This window comes from Oncorhynchus mykiss, chromosome 26 (genome assembly GCF_013265735.2).
Source record: "Oncorhynchus mykiss isolate Arlee chromosome 26, USDA_OmykA_1.1, whole genome shotgun sequence".
Classification (NCBI taxonomy): domain Eukaryota; kingdom Metazoa; phylum Chordata; class Actinopteri; order Salmoniformes; family Salmonidae; genus Oncorhynchus; species Oncorhynchus mykiss.
Genome location: NC_048590.1, coordinates 45,131,556 through 45,158,453, shown reverse-complemented (window position 1 = coordinate 45,158,453; position 26,898 = coordinate 45,131,556). Strand labels below are relative to the sequence as shown.

At 45.3% G+C, this 26,898-nt stretch overlaps 1 protein-coding gene across 3 annotated transcripts in view; it reads right to left on the bottom strand.

The window, feature by feature from the left end:
* Positions 1 to 26,898, bottom strand: part of LOC110506180 (leucine-rich repeat serine/threonine-protein kinase 1) — a 143,691-nt gene that overhangs the window by 26,353 nt on the left and 90,440 nt on the right. For all 3 annotated transcript variants that reach the window (XM_036964259.1, XM_036964258.1, XM_036964260.1), the window contains 4 exons: positions 17,428 to 17,625; positions 16,543 to 16,682; positions 16,155 to 16,292; positions 2,277 to 2,471 (listed from right to left, as the gene is read on the bottom strand). In XM_036964259.1, coding sequence (XP_036820154.1) covers positions 2,277 to 2,471; positions 16,155 to 16,292; positions 16,543 to 16,682; positions 17,428 to 17,625 — 671 coding nt within the window. The remainder of the gene's footprint in view (positions 1 to 2,276; positions 2,472 to 16,154; positions 16,293 to 16,542; positions 16,683 to 17,427; positions 17,626 to 26,898) is intronic.

Sequence of the window (26,898 nt, the reverse complement as noted above, 5' to 3'; positions counted from 1 at the left end):
ACCAACTCCATAGTAAAGCCTTCCCAGAAGAGTGGAGGCTGTTATAGCAGCAAAGGGGGGACCAACTCCATAGTAAAGCCTTCCCAGAAGAGTGGAGGCTGTTATAGCAGCAAAGGGGGGACCAACTCCATAGTAAAGCCTTCCCAGAAGAGTGGAGGCTGTTATAGCAGCAAAGGGGGGGACCAACTCCATAGTAAAGCCTTCCCAGAAGAGTGGAGGCTGTTATAGCAGCAAAGGGGGGACCAACTCCATAGTAAAGCCTTCCCAGAAGAGTGGAGGCTGTTATAGCAGCAAAGGGGGGGAACCAACTCCATAGTAAAGCCTTCCCAGAAGAGTGGAGGCTGTTATAGCAGCAAAGGGGGGGACCAACTCCATAGTAAAGCCTTCCCAGAAGAGTGGAGGCTGTTATAGCAGCAAAGGGGGGGACCAACTCCATAGTAAAGCCTTCCCAGAAGAGTGGAGGCTGTTATAGCAGCAAAGGGGGGGACCAACTCCATAGTAAAGCCTTCCCAGAAGAGTGGAGGCTGTTATAGCAGCAAAGGGGGGACCAACTCCATAGTAAAGCCTTCCCAGAAGAGTGGAGGCTGTTATAGCAGCAAAGGGGGGGACCAACTCCATAGTAAAGCCTTCCCAGAAGAGTGGAGGCTGTTATAGCAGCAAAGGGGGGACCAACTCCATAGTAAAGCCTTCCCAGAAGAGTGGAGGCTGTTATAGCAGCAAAGGGGGGGACCAACTCCATAGTAAAGCCTTCCCAGAAGAGTGGAGGCTGTTATAGCAGCAAAGGGGGGACCAACTCCATAGTAAAGCCTTCCCAGAAGAGTGGAGGCTGTTATAGCAGCAAAGGGGGGGACCAACTCCATAGTAAAGCCTTCCCAGAAGAGTGGAGGCTGTTATAGCAGCAAAGGGGGGGACCAACTCCATAGTAAAGCCTTCCCAGAAGAGTGGAGGCTGTTATAGCAGCAAAGGGGGGACCAACTCCATAGTAAAGCCTTCCCAGAAGAGTGGAGGCTGTTATAGCAGCAAAGGGGGGGACCAACTCCATAGTAAAGCCTTCCCAGAAGAGTGGAGGCTGTTATAGCAGCAAAGGGGGGACCAACTCCATAGTAAAGCCTTCCCAGAAGAGTGGAGGCTGTTATAGCAGCAAAGGGGGGGACCAACTCCATAGTAAAGCCTTCCCAGAAGAGTGGAGGCTGTTATAGCAGCAAAGGGGGGGACCAACTCCATAGTAAAGCCTTCCCAGAAGAGTGGAGGCTGTTATAGCAGCAAAGGGGGGGACCAACTCCATAGTAAAGCCTTCCCAGAAGAGTGGAGGCTGTTATAGCAGCAAAGGGGGGGACCAACTCTATATTAAGGCCTTCCCAGAAGAGTGGAGGCTGTTATAGCAGCAAAGGGGGGACCAACTCCATAGTAAAGCCTTCCCAGAAGAGTGGAGGCTGTTATAGCAGCAAAGGGGGGACCAACTCCATAGTAAAGCCTTCCCAGAAGAGTGGAGGCTGTTATAGCAGCAAAGGGGGGACCAACTCCATAGTAAAGCCTTCCCAGAAGAGTGGAGGCTGTTATAGCAGCAAAGGGGGGGACCAACTCCATAGTAAAGCCTTCCCAGAAGAGTGGAGGCTGTTATAGCAGCAAAGGGGGGGACCAACTCTATATTAAGGCCCATGATTTTAGAATGAGATGTTCGACGAGCATATTCAAGCCAGCACAGCTTGGCTCACTAGTGTGAATAGTGTATTAGTGTCCCAGCCCACAGCCCCTCACCTTCTCAGGCTTAGTGTCCCAGCCCACAGACCCTCACCTTCTCAGGCTTAGTGTCCCAGCCCACAGACCCTCACCTTCTCAGGCTTAGTGTCCCAGCCCACAGCCCCTCACCTTCTCAGGCTTAGTGTCCCAGCCCACAGCCCCTCACCTTCTCAGGCTTAGTGTCCCAGCCCACAGCCCCTCACCTTCTCAGGCTTAGTGTCCCAGCCCACAGCCCCTCACCTTCTCAGGCTTAGTGTCCCAGCCCACAGACCCTCACCTTCTCAGGCTTAGTGTCCCAGCCCACAGACCCTCACCTTCTCAGGCTTAGTGTCCCAGCCCACAGCCCCTCACCTTCTCAGGCTTAGTGTCCCAGCCCACAGACCCTCACCTTCTCAGGCTTAGTGTCCCAGCCCACAGACCCTCACCTTCTCAGGCTTAGTGTCCCAGCCCACAGCCCCTCACCTTCTCAGGCTTAGTGTCCCAGCCCACAGACCCTCACCTTCTCAGGCTTAGTGTCCCAGCCCATAGCCCCTCACCTTCTCAGGCTTAGTGTCCCAGCACTCGATCATCAGGCCATGCAGACAGTGGAACTGGACTTCCTCTGGGTTTCCCAGGGTGGGACGGATCCCTTTAGACAGCTTCTTAGCTATCTGGAGCTGGTGCTGGCCCAACGCAGGCCTACAACCTGACAGCAACTCATACACAACCATCCCATACGAGAACATATCCACCTGAGTGAGTGTGTGAGAGAGAGAGAGTGAGAGAGTGAGAGAGTGAGAGAGTGAGAGAGAGAGAGAGAGTGAGAGAGAGAGATTGATTTAATATGTTATCCACAGTGTACATAACATTAAGAATACCTGCTCTTTGTGTAAGTGTGCCATTCAGAGGGTGAATGGGCAAGACTAAACATCTAAGTGCCTTTGGACAGGGTGGTAGTAGGTGCCTGGTCGCACCGGTTTGTGTCAAGAACTGCAACACTGCTGGGTTTTTCACACAACAGTTTCCTTGGTGTATCAAGAATCAATTTATTGCCTTACCTCACCTCATTTGCACACACTGTATATAGACTTTTCTATTGTGTTATTGACTGTATGTTTGTTTATTTCATGTGTAACTCTTGTGTTGTTGTTTGTGTCGCACTGCTATGCTTTATCTTAGCCAGGTCACAGTTGTAAATGAGAACTTGTTCTCAACTAGCCTACCTGGTTAAATAAAGGTGTTCTCAACTAGCCTACCTGGTTAAAAAAAGGTGTTCTCAACTAGCCTACCTGGTTAAATAAAGGTGTTTTCAACTAGCCTACCTGGTTAAATAAAGGTCAAATAAAAAATGGTCCATTATCCAAAAGACATCCAACCAATGTGACACAACTGTGGGAAGCATTGGAGTCAAAATGGGCCAGCATCTCTGTGGAATGCTTTCCACACCTTGTAGTCCATCCTCCGACGAATTGAGGCTGTCTGAGCACAAAAGGGGGTGCAACTCAATATTAGGAAGGTGTTCTGGATGGTTTGTACAGTCAGTGTATATATATCTACATTGATTTAATTGCTTTGGTAATGTACGTTTCCATGCCAATAAAGCTTCTTCAATTGAATTGAAATGCACGCACACACACACACACACACACACACACACACACCAGTCATCCCATTGTAATAGTCAGACTCTAATGTTATCTATGAAGGCCATTCAGCTTGGTGATGGAACACAAAACAGCATATTTTCAGTCCAAGAAACAGTCCAAGTTGAATTCCTTTCTATGAATGGCCATGAGCTTGAGATGAACAGCCCACTGTGGCTTTCTTCCCAGGGTTTATTTAACACAGCGCAGACAGATGGGGCCAAAATGCACCGAGTGGTGAGTTTCCACGCTCTGTTAGCGTTACGGGAGCAGTCCTGGCTCCTCGCCACAACGACATCACTTGGCAACTATTCTGAGAATCCTCAACATCCGTGGTCCTCGGGGTCAGAGAGGCTACAGGTTAGGCCGTGGTCCTCGGGGTCAGAGAGGCTACAGGTAAGGCCGTGGTCCTCGGGGTCAGAGAGGCTACAGGTAAGGCCGTGGTCCTCGGGGTCAGAGAGGCTACAGGTAAGGCAGTGGTCCTCGGGGTCAGAGAGGCTACAGGTAAGGCAGTGGTCCTCGGGGTCAGAGAGGCTACAGGTAAGGCAGTGGTCCTCGGGGTCAGAGAGGCTATAGGTAAGGCCGTGGTCCTCGGGGTCAGAGAGGCTACAGGTAAGGCCGTGGTATATTCTCTATGGTACATTTTTATAAGGCCTCGTCTGTCATCAATCTCTATCATTGGTATGAAAGGGGAAATCCAATGTCGCCAAATAAAATATGGGTTGTTAAATATTATACTATTATATTACACACTATTTATGTATACCCTGTTTATAGATTAGTTAAGTACACAGAATGTCTGGTATTCCATCTCTCTGTCGTCCCATTTTACTCTCGCCATCTCTCTCTCTCGCTCTTTCTCCATCTCTCTCTCTCGCTCTTTCTCCATCTCTCAGTCTTTCCATTTTAGTCACTCTCTTTCTCCATCTCTCAGTCTTTCCATTATGGTCAATCTCTCCTTCCTCTCCATCTCTTCTTGCAGCATTACAATAACTACATCCTGAAACCTCATTTGAAGTTAAATCAAAGAGGAATCCAAAAAGGATTAAAGTATGGCAGGAGGGACATGATTGGCTGAGAACAGCAGAACAGGGTCAGAGTATAGACGTGAGGGTTTAACAGCAGAACAGAGTCAGAGTATTGACGTGATGGTTTAAAGACACCTCTCACTTCCCTTTGAGAGGATGCTCAATTGAGTTGGAGGGTTAAAGGAGATTTAACCCCCTAGAAAAACAGTCAAACCAGTGTGTGTGTGTATGTGTGTGTGTGTGTGTGTCAAACCACTTAAAAGCCCTGCTAAGCCAGCCTAGACCCCCTAGAGAGAGTGGAGCCCAGAGATGGTAGACAGCCATGTTGGAAAGGCTCATTAAAATGAGGACATAAAAGCCCATAGGATTAAAATACACAGAGACAGAGTTGGTTGGTTGGCTTCATACCGTAGTTGGCTAATTCATGGTTGACTAATACATATCAGAGTGGGAGTCGATTGCCTGGTGAGGAACCACAGAGGGAGAGTTAATTGGATAATTAATATCAGGACGAGAGATGATTGGCTAATGAGCAGAAAAAGCAGGAGCTAATTGCCCATTTCACTTAACCAACACAGAGGGCAAGTTGAGTAAATTCCAGGACACTATAGAATATATTCCACAAGAAACCTGGCATTTACGGGAACACTTCACCTCAGACGGGTAGGCTATGGGACATGACTGTTCATCCAGTACAGTCATACAGGCATTAGGGAATGGATGCCTACATGCTCTACGGACACATAGTTTAAAAATATAGTACCCAGACATCCTGCACAGTAAAACACACGCACACACATCTCCTTACATTTCACTTACAGCAGCACACACGTTACTAAATCAGACACACGTTACTAAATCAGACACACGTTACTAAATCAGACACACGTTACTAATCAGACACACGTTACTAAATCAGACACACGTTACTAAATCAGACACACGTTACTAATCAGACATAGGTTACTAATCAGACACACGTTACTAAATCAGACACACGTTACTAATCAGACACACGTTACTAATCAGACACACGTTGCTAATCAGACACACGTTACTAATCAGACACACGTTACTAAATCAGACACACGTTACTAAATCAGACACACGTTACTAAATCAGACACACGTTACTAATCAGACACACGTTACTAATCAGACACACGTTACTAATCAGACACGTTACTAGTCAGACACACGTTACTAATCAGACACACGTTACTAGTCAGCCACACGTTACTAGTCAGACACACGTTACTAATCAGACACACGTTACTAATCAGACACACGTTACTAGTCAGACACGTTACTAGTCAGACACACGTTACTAATCAGACACACGTTACTAATCAGACACACGTTACTAGTCAGACACGTTACTAGTCAGACACACGTTACTAGTCAGACACGCGTTACTAGTCAGACACGCGTTACTAGTCAGACACACGTTACTAGTCAGACACACGTTACTAGTCAGACACGTTACTAGTCAGACACGTTACTAGTCAGACACACGTTACTAATCAGACACACGTTACTAGTCAGACACGTTACTAATCAGACACACGTTACTAATCAGACACACGTTACTAATCAGACACACGTTACTAGTCAGACACGTTACTAGTCAGACACACGTTACTAGTCAGACACACGTTACTAAATCAGACACACGTTACTAGTCAGACACACATTACCAGTCAGACACACGTTCCTAATCAGACACACGTTCCTAATCAGACACACGTTCCTAGTCAGACACACGTTCCTAGTCAGACACACGTTCCTAGTCAGACACACGTTACTAATCAGACACACGTTAATAATCAGACACACGTTACTAGTCAGACACACGTTACTAATCAGACACACGTTACTAATCAGACACACGTTACTAATCAGACACACGTTACTAGTCAGACACACGTTACTAATCAGACACACGTTACTAGTCAGACACACGTTACTAGTCAGACACACGTTACTAAATCAGACACACGTTACTAATCAGACACACGTTACTAATCAGACACACGTTACTAGTCAGACACACGTTACTAATCAGACACACGTTACTAATCAGACACACGTTACTAATCAGACACACGTTCCTAGTCAGACACACGTTACTAGTCAGACACACGTTACTAGTCAGACACACGTTACTAGTCAGACACACGTTACTAAATCAGACACACGTTACTAATCAGACACACGTTACTAGTCAGACACACGTTACTAATCAGACACACGTTACTAATCAGACACACGTTACTAGTCAGACACACGTTACTAATCAGACACACGTTACTAATCAGACACACGTTACTAATCAGACACACGTAACTAATCAGACACGTTACTAAATCAGACACGTTACTAATCAGACACACGTTACTAATCAGACACGTTACTAAATCAGACACACGTTATTAGTGAGATACGTTACTAAATCAGACACGTTACTAATCAGACACACGTTACTAATCAGACACATGTTCCTAATCAGACACGCGTTACTAATCAGACACACGTTACTAATCAGACACACGTTACTAATCAGACACGCGTTACTAATCAGACACACGTTACTAATCAGACACACGTTACTAATCAGACACGTTACTAAATCAGACACACGTTACTAAATCAGACACACGTTACTAAATCAGACACACGTTACTAATCAGACACACGTTACTAAATCAGACACACGTTACTAAATCAGACACACGTTACTAATCAGACACACGTTACTAAATCAGACAGACGTTACTAATCAGACACACTTTACTAAATCAGACACACGTTACTAATCAGACACACGTTACTAGTCAGACACACGTTACTAATAAGACACGTTACTAGTCAGACACACGTTACTAGTCAGACACACGTTACTAATCAGACACACGTTACTAAATCAGACACACGTTACTAAATCAGACACACGTTACTAAATCGGACGCACGTTACTAAATCAGACGCACGTTCCTAATCAGACACACGTTCCTAATCAGACACACGTTCCTAGTCAGACACACGTTACTAATCAGACACACGTTACTAAATCAGACACACGTTCCTAATCAGACACACGTTCCTAATCAGACACACGTTACTAGTCAGACACACGTTACTAGTCAGACACACGTTACTAGTCAGACACACGTTACTAGTCAGACACACGTTACTAGTCAGACACACGTTACTAGTCAGACACACGTTACTAATCAGACACACGTTACTAATCAGACACACGTTACTAAATCAGACACACGTTACTAAATCAGACACACGTTCCTAATCAGACACACGTTCCTAATCAGACACACGTTCCTAATCAGACACACGTTCCTAAATCAGACACACGTTCCTAAATCAGACACACGTTACTAATCAGACACACGTTACTAATCAGACACACGTTACTAATCAGACACACGTTACTAATCAGACACACGTTACTAGTCAGACACACGTTACTAATCAGACACACGTTACTAGTCAGACACACGTTACTAGTCAGACACACGTTACTAGTCAGACACACGTTACTAATCAGACACACGTTACTAGTCAGACACACGTTACTAGTCAGACACACGTTACTAATCAGACACACGTTACTAATCAGACACACGTTACTAATTAGACACACGTTACTAAATCAGACACACGTTACTAATCAGACACACGTTACTAAATCAGACATGTTACTAATCAGACACACGTTACGTTACTAATCAGACACACGTTACGTTACTAATCAGACACACGTTCCTAATCAGACACACGTTACGTTACTAATCAGACACACGTTACTAATCAGACACACGTTACTAATCAGACACACGTTCCTAATCAGACACACGTTCCTAATCAGACACACGTTCCTAATCAGACACACGTTACGTTCCTAATCAGACACACGTTACTAATCAGACACACGTTACTAATCAGACACACGTTACGTTACTAATCAGACACACGTTACTAATCAGACACACGTTACTAATCAGACACACGTTACTAATCAGACACTAAAGTGACATGCCCAAAAGAGGAAGTGACCTGTCATAATAACACAGCCATCTTCCCATAAATCCATAAAAACTCATTTTCTCTGAGGACCACATACCCTCATAAAACAGGATATGTACAGTGCCTTGCGAAAGTATTCGGCCCCCTTGAACTTTGCGACCTTTTGCCACATTTCAGGCTTCAAACATAAAGATATAAAACTGTATTTTTTTGTGAAGAATCAACAACAAGTGGGACACAATCATGAAGTGGAACGACATTTATTGGATATTTCAAACTTTTTTAACAATAAAAAACTGAAAAATTGGGCGTGCAAAATTTTTCAGCCCCTTTACTTTCAGTGCAGCAAACTCTCTCCAGAAGTTCAGTGAGGATCTCTGAATGATCCAATGTTGACCTAAATGACTAATGATGATAAATACAATCCACCTGTGTGTAATCAAGTCTCCGTATAAATGCACCTGCACTGTGATAGTCTCAGAGGTCCGTTAAAAGCGCAGAGAGCATCATGAAGAACAAGGAACACACCAGGCAGGTCCGGATACTGTTGTGAAGAAGTTTAAAGCCGGATTTGGATTCAAAAAGATTTCCCAAGCTTTAAACATCCCAAGGAGCACTGTGCAAGCGATAATATTGAAATGGAAGGAGTATCAGACCACTGCAATTCTACCAAGGCCTGGCCGTCCCTCTAAACTTTCAGCTCATACAAGGAGAAGACTGATCAAAGATGCAGCCAAGAGGCCCATGATCACTCTGGATGAACTGCAGAGATCTACAGCTGAGGTGGGAGACTCTGTCCATAGGACAACAATCAGTCGTATATTGCACAAATCTGGCCTTTATGGAAGAGTGGCAAGAAGAAAGCCATTTCTTAAAGATATCCATAAAAAGTGTTGTTTAAAGTTTGCCACAAGCCACCTGGGAGACACACCAAACATGTGGAAGAAGGTGCTCTGGTCAGATGAAACCAAAATTGAACTTTTTGGCAACAATGCAAAACGTTATGTTTGGCGTAAAAGCAACACAGCTCATCACCCTGAACACACCATACCCACTGTCAAACATGGTGGTGGCAGCATCATGGTTTGGGCCTGCTTTTCTTCAGCAGGGACAGGGAAGATGGTTAAAATTGATGGGAAGATGGATGGAGCCAAATACAGGACCATTCTGGAAGAAAACCTGATGGAGTCTGCAAAAGACCTGAGACTGGGACGGAGATTTGTCTTCCAACAAGACAATAATCCAAAACATAAAGCAAAATCTACAATGGAATGGTTCAAACATAAACATATCCAGGTGTTAGAATGGCCAAGTCAAAGTCCAGACCTGAATCCAATCGAGAATCTGTGGAAAGAACTGAAAACTGCTGTTCACAAATGCTCTCCATCCAACCTCACTGAGCTCGAGTTGTTTTGCAAGGAGGAATGGGGAAAAAATTCAGTCTCTCAATGTGCAAAACTGATAGACATACCCCAAGCGACTTACAGCTGTAATCGCAGCAAAAGGTGGCGCTACAAAGTATTAACTTAAGGGGGCTGAATAATTTTGCACGCCCAATTTTTCCGTTTTTGATTTGTTAAAAAAGTTTGTAATATCCAATAAATGTCGTTCCACTTCATGATTGTGTCCCACCCTTTGTTGATTCTTCACAAAAAAATACAGTTTTATATCTTTATGTTTGAAGCCTGAAATGTGGCAAAAGGTTGCAAAGTTCAAGGGGGCCGAATACTTTCGCAAGGCACTGTATATGGTGTAACGTAGGGACCTACTAATTATATAGGTGTACACTGAGTGGACTAAACATTAGGAACACCTGCTCCTTCCATGACATAGACTGACCAGGTGAATCTAGGTGAATACTATGATCCCTTAGTGATGTCACTTGTTAAATCCACTTCAATCAGTGTAGACGAAGGGGAGGAGACAGGTTAAATAAGGATTTTTAAGCCTTTAGACAATTGAGGCATGGATTGTGTATGTGTGTTATTCAGAGGGTGAATGGGCAAGACAAAATATTTAAGTGTCTTTGAACAGGGTATGGTAGTAGGTGCCAGGGAAACTGGTTTGTAACAGAACTGCAATGCTGCTGGGTTTTTCACGTTCAACAGTTTCCCGTGTTCATCAAGAATGGTCAACCACCAAAAGACATCCAGAAAACTTGAAGTCAACATGGACCAGCATCCCTGTGGAACGCGTCGACACCTTGTAGAGTCCATGCCCTGACAAATTGAGGATGTTCTGAGAGCAAAAAACTGATGGGGAGGTGCAACTCAATATTAGGAAGATGTTCTGAATGTTTTGTACACTCAGTGTATATAGATACTGCATGGAATTAAATAAATAATGTCAATATAAGTCAGTTATGTTACAGCAAATGATACAGTCAGTACCGTTACCCTAAAGGATACAGTCAATACAGTTACCCTAAACGATACAGTCAGTACAGTTACCCTAAACGATAGTCAGTACAGTTACCCTAAACGATACAGTCAGTACAGTTACCCTAAACGATACAGTCAGTACCGTTACCCTAAACGATACAGTCAGTACCGTTACCCTAAACGATACAGTCAGTACAGTTACCCTAAACGATACAGTCAGTACAGTTACCCTAAACGATAGTCAGTACAGTTACCCTAAACGATACAGTCAGTACAGTTACCCTAAACGATACAGTCAGTACCGTTACCCTAAACGATACAGTCAGTACCGTTACCCTAAACGATACAGTCAGTACAGTTACCCTAAACGATACAGCCAGTACAGTTACCCTAAACGATAGTCAGTACAGTTACCCTAAACGATACAGTCAGTACAGTTACCCTAAACGATACAGTCAGTACCGTTACCCTAAACGATACAGTCAGTACCGTTACCCTAAACGATACAGTCAGTACAGTTACCCTAAACGATACAGTCAGTACCGTTACCCTAAACGATAGTCAGTACAGTTACCCTAAACGATAGTCAGTACAGTTACCCTAAACGATAGTCAGTACAGTTACCCTAAACGATACAGTCAGTACAGTTACCCTAAACGATACAGTCAGTACAGTTACCCTAAACGATAGTCAGTACAGTTACCCTAAACGATACAGTCAGTACAGTTACCCTAAACGATAGTCAGTACAGTTACCCTAAACGATACAGTCAGTACAGTTACCCTAAACGATACAGTCAGTACCGTTACCCTAAACGATACAGTCAGTACCGTTACCCTAAACGATACAGTCAGTACAGTTACCCTAAACGATACAGCCAGTACAGTTACCCTAAACGATACAGTCATAGAAAATTGTGAACAACTCACCACAGGTTAATGAAAAGGGTGTGCTTGAAAGGATGAACATAACTCTGCAATGTTGGGTTGTATTGGAGAGTCTCAGACTTAAATATCTTCCACACACAGTCTGTGCCTGTATTTAGTTTTCAGGCTAGTGAGGGCCGAGAATCCACTCTCACATAGGTACGTGGTTGCAAAGGGCATCAGAGTCTTAACAGTGTGATTTGCCAAGGCAGAATACTCTGAGCGCAGCCCAATCCAGAAATCTGCCAGTAGATTAAATAACATTTTCACAGAACCGCTTGTTGCAATTTGGATGAGGCTCTTGGTAAGTGGACTGGAGTCAGAGCATGAAAGGGATAACAAATCCAGTTGTTTGTGTCATCTGTTTCAGGAAAGTACCTGCGTAATTGCTCACCCAACTCACTCAGGTGCTTCGCTATATCACACTTGACATTGTCCGTAAGCTTGAGTACATTTGCACACAAAAAAAATCATACAATGATGGAAAGACCTGTGTATTGTCCTTGTTAATGCAGACAGAGAAGAGCTCCAAGCTCTTAATCAATTTTGTCCCGCACATTGAATATAGTTGCGGAGAGTCCCTGTAATGCTAGATACAGATCATTCAGGCGAGAAAAAACATCACCCAGATAGGCCAGTAGTGTGAGAAACTCGTCATCATGCAAGCGGTCACACAAGTGAAAATTATGGTCAGTAGAGAAAACTTTAAGCTAGTCTCTCAATTTAAAAAAATGTGTCAATACATTGCCCCTTGATAACCAGCACACTTCTGTATGTTGTAAAAGCGTTACATGGTCGCTGCCTATATCATTGCATAATGCAGAAAATACACGAGAGTTCAGGGGCCTTGCTTTAAAAAGTTAACCATTTTCACTGTAGTGTCCAAAATGTATTTCAAGCTGTCAGGCATTCCCTTGGCAGAAAGAGCCTCTCGGTGGATGCTGCAGTGTAATCAAGTGGCGTCGGGAGCAACTGCTTGCACACGCGTTACCACTCCACTATGTCTCCCTGTCATGGCTTTTGCGCCATCAGTACAGATTCCAACACATCTTGACCACCAGAGTCCATTTGATGTCACAAAGCTGTCCAGTACTTTAAAAATATCATCCCCTGTTGTCCTGGTTTCTAGTGGTTTGCAGAAGAGGATGTCTTCCTTAATTGACCTCCCATAAAAGTAACGGACATATACCAGGAGCTCTGCCAGGCCCGCCACGTCTGTTGAGTCATCCATCTTTTCTACAGAATTCACTGGCTTGTATGCAAAGCAGTAATTGTTTCAAAAGATCTGCTGCCATGTCACTGATGCGTCGTGAAACAGTGTTGTTTGATGAAGGCATTGTCTGTATAGTTTTTGGGCCTTTTCCCCCAGTATTGTCCCAACCACATCTGTGGTAGCAGGAAGAATGAAGTCCTCCACAATAGTATGGGGCTTGCCTGTTCTTGCTACTCAGTAGCTCACGATATAAGACACTTCTAGCCCCTGCTTTTTAATGGTATCTGTTGCTTTTATACATGTCTTACTACTCAAATTATTTATACATTTTCGAGCAAACGGAAATGAGTAGCAGCTACGTTTGGCTACATATGGACCGTTAGTGGAATTCCTGCGAGAGAATAACGGTTAATGTGATTGGATGTTAATTATTTGACTAGGCTACCTGAATTTGAAAGTTGTGTTGTTATTTCGCTTATTTGGCGTACCCCCGACGGCATTGCGCGTACCCCAGTTTGGGAATACCTAAATGATTGTCACGACTTCTTCCGAAGTGGGTTCCTCTCCTTGTTCGGGCAGTGTTCGGCGGTCGACATCGCCGGTCTTCTAGACATCATCGATCTATTTTTCATGTTCCATTTGTTTTGTCTGGTTGTCGCACTCACCTGGTTCCAATTCCCTAATTACATGTTGTATATGTTCCCTCTGTTTCCCCCATGTCCTTGTCGGGAATTGTTTATTGTAAGTATGTGTGCTTATTTGTGACTGGTGCATTATGGGTTTTGTGCCCATGTGTTTTTGTATGTCGGTAGTTATGTACATTAAACAGCTCCAGCTATTTACCCAGTTCTGCTCTCCTGTGTTTGACTTCCCTGACACCAGTTACACACCCCATGACAATGATATTCAGTACCGTTACCCTAAATGATACAGTCAGTACCGTTACCCTAAATGATACAGTCAGTACCGTTACCCTAAATGATACAGTCAGTACCGTTACCCTAAATGATACAGTCAGTAACATTACCCTAAATGATACAGTCAGTACCGTTACCCTAAATTATACAGTTAGTAATATTACCCTAAATGATACAGTCAGTACCGTTACCCTAAATGATACAGTCAGTACCGTTACCCTAAATGATACAGTCAGTACCGTTACCCTAAATGATACAGTCAGTACCGTTACCCTAAATGATACAGTTAGTACCGTTACCCTAAATGATAGTCAGTAACATTACCCTAAATGATAGTCAGTACCGTTACCCTAAATGATACAGTTAGTAATATTACCCTAAATGATACAGTCAGTACCGTTACCCTAAATGATACAGTTAGTAATATTACCCTAAATGATACAGTCAGTACCGTTACCCTAAATGATACAGTCAGTACCGTTACCCTAAATGATACAGTCAGTACCGTTACCCTAAATGATACAGTCAGTACCGTTACCCTAAATGATACAGTTAGTAACATTACCCTAAATGATACGGTTAGTAATATTACCCTAAATGTTAGTCATGAACATTACCCTAAACGTTAGGCATTAACAGTACCCTAAATGGTAGTCATTAACATTACCCTAAATGATAGTCATTAACATCACCCTAAATGATAGTCATTAACATTACCCCAAATGATAGTCATTAACATTACCCTAAATGATAGTCATTAACATTACCCTAAATCATAGTCATTAACATCACCCTAAATGTTAGTCATTAACATCACCCTAAATGATAGTCATTAACATTACCCTAAATGATAGTCATTAACATCACCCTAAATGATAGTCATTAACATTACCCCAAATGATACAGTCAGTAATATTACCCTAAATGTTAGTCATTAACATTACCCTAAATGATACAATCAGTAATATTACCCTAAATGTTAGTCATTAACATTACCCTACATGATGCAGTCAGTAACATTACCCTAAATGTTAGTCATTAACATTACCCTAAATGTTAGTCAGTAATATTACCTTAAATGATACAGTCAGTACCGTTACCCTAAATGATACAGTCAGTAACGTTACCCTAAATGATACAGTCAGTAACATTACCCTAAATGATACAGTCATTAACATTACCCTAAATGATATAGTCAGTAACATTACCCTAAATGATACAGTCAGTAACATTACCCTAATACAGTCAATAGCACTAGCCTAAATCCAAGGAAATGTTGGTCAGCACAGTTACCACATACGGCAGGTAGCCTAGTGGTTAGAGCATTGGACTAGTAACTGAAAGGTTGCAAGATCAAATCCCTGAGCTGAACAAGGCAGTTAACCCACTGTTCCTAGGCCGTCATTGAAAATAAGAATTTGTTCTTAACTGACTTGCCTAGTTAAATAAAGGTAAAATAAACTATATAAAAATAGCACCACACAGACATAAATAGGTATACAGTTGTATGTTATACTAAAACAACAACCTATAGAACCAATAAAGACAGTTTGAAGATTGTAGTCTCTATTGCAATATATGTATGTAGTTGACCCCAGGTGTAGGAGGCACAACTACCTTACATTTCACATTGACATTCTAGTTATTTAGCAGACGCTCTTATCCAGAGCGACTTTCAGGAGCAATTAGGGTTAAGTGCCTTGCTCAAGAGCACCTTGACAGATAATTCACCTAGTCAGCTCAGGTATTCGAACCAGCGACCTTTCGGTTACTGGCCCAAGGCTCTTTTAAAAAAATGGAAAAAATGTACCCCCTTTTTCTCCGCAATTTCGTGGTATCCAATTGTTAGTAGTTACAGTCTTGTCTCATCGCTACAACTCCCGTACGGGCTCGGGAGAGACGAAGGTTGAAAGCCATGCGTCCTCCGAAACACAACCCAACCAAGCTGCACTGCTTCTTAACACAGCGCGCATCCAACCCGGAAGCCAGCCACACCAATGTGTCGGAGGAAACACGCCTGGCCCGCCACAGGAGTCGCTAGACAAGAATATCCCTACCGGCCAAACCCTCCCTAACCCGGACGACGCTAGGCCAATTGTGTGTCGCCCCATGGACCTCCCGGTCGCGGCCGGCTGCGACAGAGCCTGAGCTCGAACCCAGAGTCTCTGGTGGCACAGCTAGCACTGCGATGCAGTACCTTAGACTGCACCACCCGGGAGGCCCCACTGGCCCAACGCTCTTAACCACTAGGTTACCTGCCACCATAGACCTTCTTATCATCTACCTTCTCATCATAAACGATGCCTGGGCGTATCTCGGGGGCCTGGTAGCCCGGCGTGCCCTCCACACCCAGTGCCCCCTCGTGGAAGGACTGGCGCGAGATGCCATAGTCTGACAGCTTGATATTCACCGGGTCACACACCTAGGATGAGACCAAGAAGGATTATACAACACTATCGTTACTACTGGGTGGGCCAAAACACTTCTGGTTTTCATCCTCTCCTTCTCATCAGGGACTGATTCAGACCTGGGACACCAGGGGAGTGCATTTAACTACCAGGTAAAAACACAACAAACTGAAGTGTTTAGGCTTTCCAGGACTGGAATTGAATGGCCCAGACATAGTGGCTAGGGGTCGATTTGTAATTCTGCCCTTCATACTAATCACCTACCTCTAGGGACCACACCAGGATGTTGTCTGACTTGAGGTCACAGAAGATGATGTTCTTCCTGTGCAGGTAGGCCAGCCCTGCTGCAATCTGATAGGCTGCCTTGAAGGTGAGCATGTGACCCAGGGGCATGTACCTGGAGCCTGATGGGGAGGGGGGGTGGAGTTAAAAGGGCAAGTTTAAAATGTTTTCATAACTTGTGTAGAGAAGATTCTCAGCATTAGGGATATCTCTCTCTCTCCCTGTCTGCCTGTCTGGCGTGTCAGTCTGTCTCTCTCCCTGTCTGGCGTGTCAGTCTGTCATGCTCTTGTTTCAACTGTTCTGCCTTATTATTATTTGACCATGCTGGTCATTTATGAACATTTGAACATCTTGGCCATGTTCTGTTATAATCTCCACCCGGCACAGCCAGAAGAGGACTGGCCACCCCACATATGCTCTCTCTAATTCTCTCTTTCTTTCTCTCTCTCGGAGGACCTGAGCCCTAGGACCATGCCCCAGGACTACCTGACATGATGACTCCTTGCTGTCCCCAGTCCACCTGGCCGTGCTGCTGCTCCAGTTTCAACTGTTCTGCCTTATTATTATTCGACCATGCTGGTCATTTATGAAGATTTGAACATCTTGGCCATGTTCTGTTATAATCTCCACCCGGCACAGCCAGAAGAGGACTGGCCACCCCACATAGCCTGGTTCCTCTCTAGGTTTCTTCCTAGGTTTTGGCCTTTCTAGGGAGTTTTTCCTAGCCACCGTGCTTCTACACCTGCATTGCTTGCTGTTTGGGGTTTTAGGCTGGGTTTCTGTACAGCACTTTGAGATATCAGCTGATGTACGAAGGGCTTTATAAATACATTTGATTTGTCTCTCTCCCTTTCTACTTCTTCATACCTTTATGTCTGTCCTCCAGCACAATGTTGAGGCTGCCCAGGGGAGCCAGCTGCAGGGCGAAGCAGAGCGGGTGAATACTGATTCCCACCAGCAGCACGATGCACGGGTGCTGTAGGGAGTGGAGCATGCTGGCCTCCTGGCGGAACTCTGAGAAGCTCCGGCACGCGTCCATGGACTGAAAATGCTTCATCATGGTGTCTGGTGGAGGGACGGGAGGGTTGTGAGGAGAGGGGGGTGGGGTCAGGAGAGGAGGAGGGGAGGGGGGGTGAGGTGGGGTCAGGAGAGGAAAGGAGAGGAGGAGGGGAGTGGGGTGAGGAGAGGGGGGTGGGGTCAGGAGAGGAGGAGGGGAGGGGGGTGAGGAGAGGGGGGTGGGGTCAGGAGAGGAAAGGAGAGGAGGAGGGGAGTGGGGTGAGGAGAGGGGGGTGGGGTCAGGAGAGGAGGAGGGGAGGGGGGTGAGGAGAGGGGGGTGGGGTCAGGAGAGGAGGAGGGGAGGGGGGTGAGGAGAGGGGGGTGGGGTCAGGAGAGGAGAGGAGGAGGGGAGTGAGGTAAGGAGAGGGGGTGGGGTCAGGAGAGGAGAAGGGGGGTCAGGAGAGGAGAAGGGGGGTCAGGAGAGGAGAAGGGGGGGTCAGGAGAGGAGAAGGGGTGTCAGGAGAGGAGAAGGGGGGTGTGGGTCAGGAGAGGAGGAGGGGAGGGGGGTGAGGAGAGGGGGGGGGGGGGGTCAGGAAGGGAGGAGAGGAAAGATTAGTCACACATCAAATCACATTGTATTTGTTATATGCACCAAAATCTTACCAGCCCTTAAACAAAAATTCACTTTTAAGAAAAATAAACTAAAGAAAAAAATGAAAGAGCAACAATAAAATAACAATAAGCAGGCTATATACAGGGGGTACTGGTATTGAGTCAATGTGTGGGGGTACAAGTTAGTCGAGGTCATTGAGGTAATATGTACATGTAGGTAGGGGTAAAGTGACTATGTATAGATAATAAACGGTAACAGCAGAGTAACAGCAGCATTAAAAAAAGGGAGGGGGGGGGGGGGTCAATGCAAATAGTCTGGGTAGCCATTTGATAAGCTGTTCAGCAGTCTTATGGCTTGGGGGTAGAAGATGTTAAGGAGCCTTTTGGTCCTAGACGTGGTGCTCCGGTACCGCTTGCCGTGTGGTAGCAGAGAGAACAGTCTATGACTTGGGTGTGGTAGCAGAGAGAACAGTCTATGACTTGGGTGTGGTAGCAGAGAGACCAGTCTATGACTTGGGTGTGGTAGCAGAGAGAACAGTCTATGACTTGGGTGTGGTAGCAGAGAGAACAGTCTATGACTTGTGTGTGGTAGCAGAGAGAACAGTCTATGACTTGGGTGTGGTAGCAGAGAGAACAGTCTATGACTTGTGTGTGGTAGCAGAGAGAACAGTCTATGACTTGGGTGTGGTAGCAGAGAGAACAGTCTATGACTTGGGTGTGGTAGCAGAGAGAACAGTCTATGACTTGGGTGTGGTAGCAGAGAGAACAGTCTATGACTTGGGTGTGGTAGCAGAGAGAACAGTCTATGACTTGGGTGTGGTAGCAGAGAGAACAGTCTATGACTTGGGTGTGGTAGCAGAGAGAACAGTCTATGACTTGGGTGTGGTAGCAGAGAGAACAGTCTATGACTTGGGTGTGGTAGCAGCGAGAACAGTCTATGACTTGGGTGTGGTAGCAGAGAGAACAGTCTATGACTTGGGTGTGGTAGCAGAGAGAACAGTCTATGACTTGGGTGGCTGGAGTCAAAACATGCATCAAAACATAAAGATCCACTTTGAAACGTAAATGCTGCTTAAAATCATAATTGACAGATCGATTTGTATTCATATAGTCCCTCTGTGTGGCTCTAGATATGGGCAGAGCTTACAAAACCCCATGAAAACCATGGTTCCAGTTACTGGGGGCAGATATACACCCCTAGCCTTGTTAATGGGGCTGGCCAGAGAGAGGGGCTGTTGTGGCCTCTAACAGGGAACATCTGGGATTGGTACATCCCTTTTTGGACAAAAATCTAGGAAATATAACCATTTACATTCCTCAAGAATCACTTATAACATGAGTGGTTATATTTCTCCAGACCCATTCCTCAGCTGTTTACCAAAAAAGTGATAGCCCATTAATACATAGATGTGTGTGTATGTGTATCAACAACAAGTGGGACACAATCATGAAGTGGAACGACATTTATTGGATATTTCAAACTTTTTTAACAAATCAAAAACTGAAAAATTGGGCGTGCAAAATTATTCAGCCCCCTTAAGTTAATACTTTGTAGTGCCACCTTTTGCTGCGATTACAGCTGTAAGTCGCTTGGGGTATGTCTCTATCAGTTTTGCACATCGAGAGACTGACATTTTTTCCCATTCCTCCTTGCAAAGCAGCTCGAGCTCAGTGAGGTTGGATGGAGAGCATTTGTGAACAGCAGTTTTCAGTTCTTTCCACAGATTCTCGATTGGATTCAGGTCTGGACTTTGACTTGGCCATTCTAACACCTGGATATGTTTATTTTTGAACCATTCCATTGTAGATTTTGCTTTATGTTTTGGATCATTGTCTTGTTGGAAGACAAATCTCTGTCCCAGTCTCAGGTCTTTTGCAGACTCCATCAGGTTTTCTTCCAGAATGGTCCTGTATTTGGCTCCATCCATCTTCCCATCAATTTTAACCATCTTCCCTGTCCCTGCTGAAGAAAAGCAGGCCCAAACCATGATGCTGCCACCACCATGTTTGACAGTGGGGATGGTGTGTTCAGGGTGATGAGCTGTGTTGCTTTTACGCCAAACATAACGTTTTGCATTGTTGCCAAAAAGTTCAATTTTGGTTTCATCTGACCAGAGCACCTTCTTCCACATGTTTGGTGTGTCTCCCAGGTGGCTTGTGGCAAACTTTAAACAACACTTTTTATGGATATCTTTAAGAAATGGCTTTCTTCTTGCCACTCTTCCATAAAGGCCAGATTTGTGCAATATACGACTGATTGTTGTCCTATGTACAGAGTCTCCCACCTCAGCTGTAGATCTCTGCAGTTCATCCAGAGTGATCATGGGCCTCTTGGCTGCATCTCTGATCAGTCTTCTCCTTGTATGAGCTGAAAGTTTAGAGGGACGGCCAGGTCTTGGTAGATTTGCAGTGGTCTGATACTCCTTCCATTTCAATATTATCGCTTGCACAGTGCTCCTTGGGATGTTTAAAGCTTGGGAAATCTTTTTGTATCCAAATCTGGCTTTAAACTTCTTCACAACAGTATCTCGGACATGCCTGGTGTGTTCCTTGTTCTTCATGATGCTCTCTGCGCTTTTAACGGACCTCTGAGACTATCACAGTGCAGGTGCATTTATACGAAGACTTGATTACACACAGGTGGATTGTATTTATCATCATTAGTCATTTAGGTCAACATTGGATCATTCAGAGATACTCACTGAACTTCTGGAGAGAGTTTGCTGCACTGAAAGTAAAGCGGCTGAATAATTTTGCACGCCCAATTTTTCAGTTTTTGATTTGTTAAAAAAGTTTGAAATATCCAATAAATGTCGTTCCACTTCATGATTGTGTCCCACTTGTTGTTGATTCTTCACAAAAAAATACAGTTTTATATCTCTATGTTTGAAGCCTGAAATGTGGCAAAAGGTCGCAAAGTTCAAGGGGGCCGAATACTTTCGCAAGGCACTGTATGTGTGTTGACATGTGTGTGTGTGTTGACACGAGTGTGTTAATGGTTTTGGTTACAGGTGCCTGCTGTGCCGGGGTCCCTCTCTCTTTCCATAAAGGCTAATGAGAAGTATTAGGTTTCTGCTTTCGACAGCACTGTACTCAACCTCCACACCAGGGGTTGGAAACTAGATTCAGCAACAGGACGATTTTTGTCTGAGCGAATGGTCGGGAGGACGGAAAATAATCATAAGAATTTGAACACTGCAAACTGACCACAACTAAGCCCAAAAATACATATATATATTTTTTTACATGTCTCTTTTTAATTCGTGGGAATACTTGTGAACAGATTGCCTAAATATATATATATTTTTGTTGAATTCCTGGTGATTTTACAGATTTAAATCAGTTTGCTGGCCGGTTTTGGCCTGTTGACCCCTGCTCTACACCAGCCTACATACAGCATAGCAGACCCCTGGTTCACACCCAGCTCGGAGCAGACAGGAAAGGAAGATATACTGTTACATATACAGTGTGATGTCTGTATGGCTTTTGACCACTTGCTGCAAAGCAAATGGCTCTTTGGAGGCTAATAAACTCTCTTTACCACTACAGTGCAGAGTGTCCGACCTGGTCTAGAGTCACTAGACTGGAACAATAGAGCTTGACCCCTTGGTCCAGTCAGATCAGCAGGGTTATTTCAGATCACCTTGGGGATTGACCTCAGAAAGTGGGGATGGACAGAGTGAGAGAGAGAGAGAGAGGGAGAAGGAGAAAAGAGAGAGCGGGAGAGAGATAGAAAAGAGAGAGCGTGGGAGAGTGAGCGAGAGGGGGAGAAAAGAGAGAGAGTGAGGGAGGGCTGGAAGCGAGAGAGATGGTGGTAGGAGAGAGAGAGAGGACTGGGGAGATGGATGGTCTGACTTTACTCCTGCAGTATATCACTGTTCTGTCACATCAGACAGAGAGGTTAAAGGATAACGTTTGCCCAACGTCCTCTCCATCAGAGAAAGGAAAGGATAACGTTTGGATAATGTTGTTTGGAATTACATGTAGATAATGGTCTCTGGAGACATGGGATATACTAGTGTGTACTCTACTCTCCTCTCTGGTCACGTTTGTGCTAAACTGCACAAATCTCCCCTCTGTAATGCCTGTATGAACACAGGATATACCCACACACACCTCAATGGGCTGCTATTTCAACATGGTTGTGTGTTTGGGTGGAGGTTCAGCATTGTCATTTTAGAAAATGTCCTTAATATGTCTGCCTTAAGTGTGATAAGTGTTTCACAATGTAAACAAAGTGATGTATATAGAAAATAATAAATGCATTCTGATACATAATTGCATTCTTATGGTGCAGCCTTCCTATTTTTCAACCAAAGCTGGTCTGTCTTTTGTTGTCAAATTGGAAGGCTGCACCCTGGTTGGTAAAGGCTGCCATTTCCTGGTTGGTAAAGGCTGCCATTTCCTGGTTGGTAAAACCCTACATTGATCGCTTAATTTCAGTTTATGTACCATCTAAACCGCTGCCAAATGTATTTTCAATAACAATATAGTATTTTCAGCTGTGTGAAGCTTGTGGACAGAACTGAAAGTAAGAGACTCAAAAGCAAGTCTCCACTGAGGTTGCGAGGGAGGGGGGAGAGTTGTTTGAATTCAGGCTGCGTTGTTGCAGTTCGCCTTGCTTCCTTAAGGGGGCTTCATTTCAGATGATGCCTCTTTAATCTCATATCTTATGATCTCTTCTTACCAAGGGAATGGCTGTATGATCTGCTGGCACTTTGTGGCTTAGATCTAAGCTGCTGGGTAACACATTGTGACAAATCCATTTATAAGAAGCATTATTGAGGATCCAGATAGCATCACCATCTATCACCCTGCTGAGTGAACCCCTCCTCTGGCCTTTAGGAGGCCTTTATGAGTGAACCCCTCGTCTAGCCTTTATGAGGCCTTTATGAGTGAACCCCTGGTCTAGCCTTTATGAGTGAACCCCTGGTCTGACCTTTATGAGTGAACCCCTGGTCTAGCCTTTATGAGTGAACCCCTCGTCTAGCCTTTATGAGTGAACCCCTCGTCTAGCCTTTATGAGTGAACCCCTCGTCTAGCCTTTAGGAGGCCTTTATGAGTGAACCCCTGGTCTGGCCTATAGGAGGCCTTTATGAGTGAACCCCTCGTCTGGCTTTTATGAGTGAACCCCTCGTCTGGCCTTTAGGAGGCCTTTATGAGTGAACCCCTCATCTGGCCTTTAGGAGGCCTTTATGAGTGAACCCCTCATCTGGCCTTTAGGAGGCCTTTATGAGTGAACCCCTCATCTGGCCTTTAGGAGGCCTTACTGAGTGAACCCCTCGTCTGGCCTTTATGAGTGAACCCCTCATCTGGCCTTTAGGAGGCCTTTATGAGTGAACCCTTGCCACAAAGCCCGTTTTAACATTGGCAGCACCCTTATGGGTTTCACCATTTTAAAGTAGTCAACTGGATTGCAGAATTCTATCCTGGTCTGCAGGAGGGATCAGCCAATTAATTATAGGCTACTCCTGACCTGAGCAAACAGCCCAGCACAGTAGGTGACAACCCTGGCTTTATACCTGCTCAGACAATACACAGTCCAGCACTGTAGGTGACAACCCTGGCTTTATACCTGCTCAGACTATACACAGTCCAGCACTGTAGGTGACAACCCTGGCTTTATACCTGCTCAGACAATACACAGTCCAGACAACCCTGGCTTTATACCTGCTCAGACTATACACACTCCAGCACAGTAGGTGACAACCCTGGCTTTATACCTGCTCAGACAATACACAGTCCAGCACTGTAGGTGACAACCCTGGCTTTATACCTGCTCAGACTATACACAGTCCAGCACTGTAGGTGACAACCCTGGCTTTATACCTGCTCAGACAATACACAGTCCAGACAACCCTGGCTTTATACCTGCTCAGACTATACACAGTCCAACACTGTAGGTGACAACCCTGGCTTTATACCTGCTCAGACTATACACAGTCCAACACTGTAGGTGACAACCCTGGCTTTATACCTGCTCAGACTATACACAGTCCAGCACTGTAGGTGACAACCCTGCCTTTATACCTGCTCAGACAATACACAGTCCAGACAACCCTGGCTTTATACCTGCTCAGACTATACACAGTCCAACACTGTAGGTGACAACCCTTGCTTTATACCTGCTCAGACTCTACACACTCCAGCACAGTAGGTGACAACCCTGGCTTTATACCTGCTCAGACAATACACAGTCCAGCACTGTAGGTGACAACCCTGGCTTTATACCTGCTCAGACTCTACACAGTACAGCACAGTAGGTGACAACCCTGGCTTTATACCTGCTCTGACTATACACAGTCCAGCACTGTAGGTGACAACCCTGGCTTTATACCTGCTCAGACTCTACACACTCCAGCACAGTAGGTGACAACCCTGGCTTTATACCTGCTCAGACTCTACACAGTCCAGCACTGTAGGTGACAACCCTGGCTTTATACCTGCTCAGACTATACACAGTCCAGCACAGTAGGTGGCGGTGTGCACTTTTTCAGTTTGGCAAAGATAGGGGGTGGGATCTCTTTTGAAAGCTGTGGAATGAGGGGGGGGGGGGGGGGGGGGGGGCTGTTGATTGAATTTTACCGCTTGACTGATACAACCAGAACGTAATTCAATTGTAAACAATAGGGAAATAAAAGTGCTTATTGAGCATCTCCTGTCCCTGGGACATTAAACCATTTGGCCTCGATCACATCGATTGTATCACACACACACACACACACACACACACACACACACACACACACACACACTCGTAAATGGACTGACATTTTACAAACAAAATGTGCTGACTGGCAGAACACAGAAATGAGGAGTCAGCATTTCCTTATTCCATGGAGCAGGATGTCGTAACAGTTAGGAGTCCCTGGTGATGTCACCCTATCACAGATCTCCATTGGTTATGAACTCAACACAATTCCCCCTAAACATGGAGACAGACGAGAGCTGGAGCTGCAACCAGCTGGGAGGACGTTACAATACATTGGGTTACTGTTATTTGGCAACAAGTGATAAGCAAAATGATTTTCCTAACAGAAGAAGTGTAAGCGTTCTCAGTGTTGCCAGACGTGGTTGGTCAATTGCTGTTTTCCTAACAGAGAAAGTCTGCAACATTTCAGAGTTTTGCCAACGTGTGGCAGAGGCGTTTGTGTAACGTCACAGTTTAGATAACGTGTCCACACAACCCAAGCAATCCTAATATTCTGATAAATTAGTCCCATTGTGTCAATCGTGAGCAGCAAAATGTTTTCATATCACAGAAATCTTCTGGTGGGCAATTATTTTCAATAATTTCAATATTTAATAAACGTTCAGTAGCTTGAGCAGACAATCAAATCCGTGTTAAAGTTTGTATGCGCTTTTCATGAGCACAAAAAAAGTCTTAAAGTCATGGTATATTGATACAGCAGGGCCAATGAGGGTAGACAATAAGCATGATAATGTCAGTACAAGTACAAGATACAGGAATGTGAAAGAAAAGGCTGTCTAAGGGACAAGAAGACAAGAGAAGGGGAAAGAAAAGATGAGATAGAAGAGAGAGAAAGAGATGATTCAGCCTCTGCTATGGACAAGGCAGAGAAAAACGAAAGGAGACAGGAGAAAAGGGATGAGAGGAGTGAGGAGAATAGGCAGGAGAGGAGGCAGGAGAGGAGGCAGGAGGGGAGGGAGGAGAGGAGGGAGGGAGGAGGGGAGGTAGGAGGGGAGGAGAGAGGAGGGGAAGTAGGAGGGGAGGGAGGAGAGAGGAGGGGAGGTAGGAGAAGAGTGAGGAGGGAGGATGGGAGGTAGGAGGGGAGGTAGGAGGGGAGGGAGGAGAGAGGAGGGAGGAGAGAGGAGGAGAGGAGGCAGGAGGGGAGGGAGGAGAGGAGGCAGGAGGGGAGAGAGGAGAGGAGGGAGGAGGCAGGAGGGGAGGGAGGAGAGGAGGGAGGAGGCAGGAGAAGAGGGAGAAGAGGGAGAAGAAGAGGGAGGAGAAGAGGGAGGAGAGGATTGAGGAGAGGATTGAGGAGAGGAGGGAGGATAGGATTGAGGAAAGGAGGGAGGAGAGGAGTGAGGAGTGGAGTGAGGAGAGGAGTGAGGAGTGGAGTGAGGAGAGGAGGGAGGAGAGGAGTGAGGAGAGGAGGGAGGAGAGCAGCACCAGGGTGATAGATGATGATGATGCTCTCTTATCCTGAAGAGAGAGGGGTGTCCCAAATGGAACCCTAGTACCTTTACAGTGCACTAGGTCAGACCAGGGCCCATAGGGCTCTGAATAGGGAGTCATTTGGGACACACACAGACAGTCCTTATCACAGCCTGGGGAGATAGAAAAGACAGGAGCAGAAATGAGATGGGAAGAGAAAGGGACAGGGGATGAGAGGGATGAACAGATGGGAAGAGAAGATAATGAGGAATCCTCAGAGCCTGCAGAGAGAAAGCTTTTATCACTGTCAGGGATACAGAGAAGACAGAAGGAAACAAAGAGAGGAGACAGAAGATGAAGAGGTGATGGAAGAGAGAGAGCAGGAAGGCGTAAAAAGAGGGGAAGAGAGAGGGGAGAAGAGAGAGGGGAGGATAGAGAGGGGAGGAGAGAGGGGAGAAGAGAGGGGAGGAGAAGAGAGAGGGGAGAAGAGAGAGGAGAGAAGAGAGAGGGGAGAAGAGAGAGGGGAGAAGAGAGAGGGGAGAAGAGAGAGGGGAGGAGAAGAGAGAGGGGAGGAGAGAGAGGGGAGAAGAGAGGGGAGAAGAGAGAGGGGA